Genomic DNA, 6,000 nt, shown 5'->3' on the forward strand with positions numbered 1-6,000 from the left:
AAAAATAAAGCCAATTCAATTGCTTAGTTTTAACACTTGAGAATCTCCTAGACAAGAGAAATGGTTGACTAGACAGTTTGCTTTACTCTAGAGAGTGAGAATTAGATCACCAAGCTACTATATTTTCTTTCATCATCTTCCCCTAATAAGAATAACTTTGAGATATTGTTGGTTTATAACAAGCAACTATCTGCTGAAATTGAAAGGCAAGTGTAAGTTCATTTACGCAAGAAGCTCTGAGGGTTGCTGAACTAACACATTCAAGAAAGCAGAAGACAGACCTCCTTATGAAAGATGCAGCAGCTCTGATCATAAAGAAACATTTAGATGGGATACCATTGACAAGTTATGTTGGTGGCAAGAAATCTGACCACTGCAACACTGGTAATTCAGGTATACTAAAGTTCAGTAGCATTCTCTAGTGGAATTTAGTAAACATACTGTAATATAAGAAAATCATGCTTAATGCGTATTAAACATTCTGGACAAAAATAATTCCAGCTCTAGCCTTCACAGAAATCTTGTGTATCATTCCCAGTTTATTCCCATGTGGTACACTGCTGGTAACCAAAACATTTAAGCAGATGTCACCATCACACAGAAAAACTTTCAAGAAAAAAATGACAAATTTGAGCCACCAACTGCAAGAACAGGCAATGCTAAGACTGTTTACCCTAACTGAGGTCAAAGTCCATCTCGACTTCAGCTGGTGGCCAAAAGCAGATGTGTAGGGAAGAGTGGACAAACACACCAAATCCTACCAGCAATCAAAATGGAATAAACGCTACCAACTACCAAGGAAAAGGTCTTGGAGGTACAGCCCTAAGCAGAATGCACCACAAATGCTTCTAAATGCGTTTGCAAACTCCTACAATATTACAGAAACATCCAGATCAAAACATTTGGTCCATAATGGTTGGACTAGATCTTTAAGGTCTATGATGACCTTATGATTCTATGCTTCTATGATTTTTCCTGGTTAACTCTCAGGGCAGTCAGTACTTCATAATGCTTCTATTTTTCCCTTAAAGATACCATTTTCATGAAATCTCACAGCTACTATCCCACTGATAAAATGTAAAAACCACACAGATTTATGACAATGTTGTTTGAGTGACTGAAAAACAGCCATGCTATTTCAGGTCTCTCCCACAACAGAGAACTAACTAGATCTTAAATCAGTTCTGACTATATTGAAAATTTTTTTTAAAAAAAAATATATAAAATGTAACAACCAGAATTGAATCAGTCCCGTGTTCTTAAAGCTACCGTACCTGAAGTACCAGCAGAAGAAAAAGCCACTGAATGTCTTTTTGAAAGACACCAATGAAGCAAGCAACACAAGGGGACTAGAGCTGTTGAGCAAAAAGCAGTCTCCCACAGTCAGTTTCTGTGGCTGTCATTTTAAGAGACTAAGATCATGCTGAATTCCTGTGTTCAAGCAGATGAAAGCATGTGGAATCACAATTCAGAGAAGACACATGCAGGTGTCTTGTATAACTGCAGAGGTTTTTCATTGGTTTGTTTATGGTTCACGTAACCCACTTTGTTTTGTAGTGCTGAAAAGGCAGAGGAGCTAAATGCTAACATCTGTCCTCAGCTGATGCTGCCTTACTTTTCTCCTACAGTTTGTTTACAACTAATTGCTGAGTCACCAGACAGCTGATCCAGTTCCAAAGACTCTAAATAAGTCCTAGAGATAAATTTCTCGATCGCTATGAACATTATATGGCCTGCAAGGCCACTGGCATATCTTTACTGGCTAGAATGCTGTGGCAGACCACCACTGGAACAGAACAGGACATCCCCAATCCACTCTTAATTTCCATCAGCAAAGCTGTGAGTTCAACTGCCTTCATGTGAGGGACAGCAGTAATAACTAAACCATCACAGTCATTTTGGCAACAAATAACTGTGCACAACATAATATAGCTACTACTGAAAAGCTAATTTAGAACACTGAAAAGCTTAATAGGAGATCTATATAACAGCAAAACTAACGTACCACTATTGGCATATTTAATTCACCTCAAGAATGCTCTCTGCAGTAGCTTTAATTAGCTTCCTGTATCAACTCTGAAAAAAAGCCATGGAAATCTAAGAAACAAAGAAAACACACCTGCGAGTTGTTGTCCTCTGTTTCTTTTTTCTATCTTATTCTTCCCATATTTAGCGCCTAAGCAGCTGAAACAACTTCAGAAGTGACACACATCCATTCTGTATTTCATATTTCAAGCAAAGTGCAGAACAGAGCATTACACTGAGGATACTTCATTGTAAAAATTTAATCGGTATATGATCAACGTACCAAAGCAACTGTTTGCTGCTATCTCTACCATTTTAATGATTACAGTTTTTAGAGATACACCAGAACTGGCCTCCTCTTCTGAAGCACAACCATTCTGAATTCTGCACTACCATTTTGCATCACCCTGCGAAGACAAACTTCTTCCTTCTCCTCAATTTGCACAGGTGATCTCCTGTCCTCTGGTTTAATGAACTGTCACTCACCTAAATACTCGAGAAAAATCAGAATTTTTGATCATCATCTACAGCCTAATGGTTCTGACACGGTTGTTATAGCTGTGATGTGTTTCTTAAGACTCATTTGTACTACAGCTGCTACTGCAGTAGCCTAAAAAAGCTTCCAGAAATTAAACGTAGCTTAAAAAAAAAAAATATCACAGAGCAGTTGCATCCAGTGTTTTAACAACCTCATGTGTAATGCAACTGTAATGTATAATTATACTACAGCAACAGATAATTTGGTTCATAGGTATGAAGTACAATTATGCAGGTATCCTTATATCCTTAGAATAGCAGGTAAAATGACAGCTGTGTCACCAAACTTAATTAAAGAAGGCATCTTTTCTGGTATGAGGAAAACAAGAAGATGCACAACACAGGCACAATAGTTAACTATGTTAGTTACCTCGTCCTGACAACAGTCTGATGAAAGTATGCTTGCTATATATATCCACTCTATGCTGAGAAAGCATAGAATATATTGGCAAGGAGGCTTCAAACAGCACTTCCTATCAGCACATGGAAGCCTGCAGCACTCATAAGCATTAACAAGCATTAGTATTTGTTACACAACAGCAAAGAGAATGCAGCAAGTTTTTAAAAAGTGGCAAGCAAAGGAATGAGGAAGGGAAGAGACCACAGAAGCAGTCTGAAGCATCTGGGAAAGCAGTGGTCAAAAAGCCCCCAAACCAATAGTTCCTGTAAATGGGAAGGAAATAGCCAGGGCTTCTACTTTTCCTCTGGCAGCATGTCTTGACTCAGTTTGCTACAGCACCTCCAGCCGCGGCTGGAAACGGCATCCTTGTGGCCTGAGCTGAAGGTACCTCAAAGCAGCAGCCCTGGCCTTGCCACAAAACTGCGGGATGGCATGTGGCACCTCTCAGGCCTCACCGCTGTGGGGATGCAATGAAGGGGCATTACCCAGGTGCAAGTTTTGCAGTGACAGCGCCTTCTTCCTCTCCCCTCCCCCGCTCAGATGCCGCAGCCAGGGGCGTGCCACAGCCCGACCTGCCCCGCGGCCTGTCAGCCAGGCCCGGAGGCGGCTGTCAGGCCTCCAGGCCTGGTGCGGGGCCCAAGGCCTCCGGGCGCGGAGCCGCCGAGAGGCAGGCCGAGGCCCCGGGCGGGGCCCAGCGCAGAGGCGGGGGGGAGCCGCCTCTTCGCGCAGGGCCACCACGTCGACGACGCCAGCACTGCGGAAATGGAAGCGGGGAGCCGGGCCCCGCTCTCCGCTCCGCCCGCCCCCCCGCTCCCGGGGCGGCCTCTCCTCCCCGCCCCCGCCGCCTACCTGTGTCCCCGATGATGATATACTTGAAGAGATACGCGTAGGCCATGGCCGCCCGGTCCCCGGCTCTCCGGCTCTCGCTCGCTCCTTCGTGACGCGCGCGCTCTCCCCCCGCCCCCGCTGTCAGGGCTCGCGCTGCGGAGAGGTGGAAACGGTTAACGGCCACCGGGCGGCGGCCCGCTCCCGCCGGGCGCCTCCGCGGCCACCGCTCGCTCGCTCGCTCCCTCCTACCTCCGCCCCCGCGCCGGCGGGCTCGCTCGGTCGCTGCTGCCCTCCCGCCGCTCCCCGAGGCGCCGGGGAAGGCAGACGCGGCGGCGGGAAGAGCGGGCGGCGAGAACAATAACAAGCGCCGAGCAGCCCCGGACCCCTCCGGCAACGTCACGCACCCACCTCCTCGCTCCGCCCCGCCCCCGACCCGGAAGTGCTGAGGTAGCGTCGGGCGCGCGGCCGCCTCCCGCCGGCGTGGGGGCGGGGCCTCGCCGCCGGCCCCGCCCCGTCGCCGGCCCCGCCCCGTCGCCCCGCGGGGGCCGAGGGGAGGCGGCTGGGCGGGCTCCGCCGGTGCCCTCGACCCGGGGGCTTGCGCGGCCTGATCCCCCTCCCTCGCCCGCTTTAACGGGAGCCGGGGCCTGGGGACGCTCTTTTCGCTTTGGTGGGAGGAATAAGGTGCTCCGGCGCCGGGACGCCGGGGTCTCGCCAGAGCGGGTGTGGTGGCGGCGGGCGCGGTGGCGTCTCCCCCCGCGGTGAACCCCGAGCGGCTCCGCGGGGAGGGGGAGAAAGTTGCCGCTCGGGGAGAGGTCCGGAGAAGGAGAATGAAGGCGGTCGGGCCTGTGTTGGGCGCTGCTTCGCGCCAGGGTCAGGGGTGCTGAGGTAGCAGGATGCGGCAGAACCCCAGCGCGGCTGGTTGAAGCGTTTACGGTGTTTCTGGTTAGGAGGATCCAGGGAAAAAGCTTGAGCTAAGGCTGCGAAGCCAGATCTGAGCTAGAGAAGCCTCTGAGCATAAGCACCAGAGAGCAATTCTGTACAGCGTTGTTTTCATCACTTATCAAACTTGATTTCTGGCTTTTAAAGTTTTTTTTTCCTTTCTGATTTCCCTCGTTGGACTGGAAGCAATGAGCCAGGAAGGCAGCCTAAGGTCACAGCTGCTGCTTAGGACTTTCTGCTTGGAGTTCACATGGGACTGGTGACTTGGAAGAAACGTCAGGGTCTCCCTTATTCTAACCTGCTTCGCAGAGTGCCCTGTGTATGCAGACCTTTGGCCCTGGAGCAGTCAGAGGCAGCTTGGCTCACGGGTCGGTTGCACGCCGAGGCTACGTCAGGTGCAGGGCAATGGTGAAGGGGTAGGGCGTTCCACTCGGGTGCCGAGGCCGATGATGATGCTTCGGGGTGCGCGTCCGCAGAGCTGCTTGTTGACTGTGAGTTGGTGGGACTGTTGAAGATCTGTCTGCGTTTTCTTCATATGTAGTCACAGGTCTACTGTTCTGGCTGGACCAGTCTGGTAGCTTTTAACTTTATAAAGGTTTTGATTTGTGGTGCGTCAAGTCAACAGCTTTGACAACATTGACTTCCACTGCTTCTAACAGGTGTGGGTCTAACTTAATTGTAAAAACCTTCAATAAAGCTGATTATGCCAAATCCTGTTTCCATATTTCATGACCTGCAACCCAAAACTAGATCTTTTTTTACTGTCCTCTTCCCTGTAGACATGTAAAAAAGGTGATTGCTTTAAAGAGAAAGAAGCTCCTTTATATATTCTAAACATTTTCCACATGAAAAATTTACATTCCCTTATCAGTCATTTTTTCTCCTCTTTTTTTTTTTTTTTTTTCCTTTTCTTCTCCATAATTCTCCCAGTTTCTCAACACTATTTGTAAAGTGTGGAGTCCAAAGTAGTTGTTCTCATGTGTCCATAATACCAGCCTCATCACCTCAAAACAGTCATATGAGTATCTCCAGTCTTGCTCCTCTCTGCGTCTGATTTTTACCTTTTTTTTTTTCCCCCAATAACATCTGAATTCTATTTTTCATTCTAGATCCCTATTCTAGACAGTTACCACCCAAATATATCTATACATTTGCTATCTCCTTATTAAGCACTGTTTTTCCTAATTTTCAGTAATTTTGATCACGGCCAGTCAGTTTGTCAAACATCTGATTTTTAAATTTTTATTCCATCTTGGCCATCTTGTTACCCA

General features: G+C 47.8%; 1 protein-coding gene across 1 annotated transcript in view; it reads right to left on the reverse strand.

Annotated features, from left to right (window-relative positions):
* The window catches only part of RAB2A (RAB2A, member RAS oncogene family), a 45,376-nt gene extending 41,159 nt beyond the window's left edge, over nt 1–4,217 (reverse strand). The window contains exons 1-2 of the mRNA XM_074898922.1: nt 4,040–4,217; nt 3,812–3,943 (exon numbers count right to left, since the gene is read on the reverse strand). Of these exons, the coding sequence (XP_074755023.1) occupies nt 3,812–3,857 (46 nt within the window). The 5' untranslated portion in view covers nt 3,858–3,943; nt 4,040–4,217. The remainder of the gene's footprint in view (nt 1–3,811; nt 3,944–4,039) is intronic.
* Between the last annotated feature and the right edge of the window lie 1,783 nt (nt 4,218–6,000).

Source organism: Athene noctua, chromosome 2 (assembly GCF_965140245.1).
Source record: "Athene noctua chromosome 2, bAthNoc1.hap1.1, whole genome shotgun sequence".
Lineage (NCBI taxonomy): Eukaryota > Metazoa > Chordata > Aves > Strigiformes > Strigidae > Athene > Athene noctua.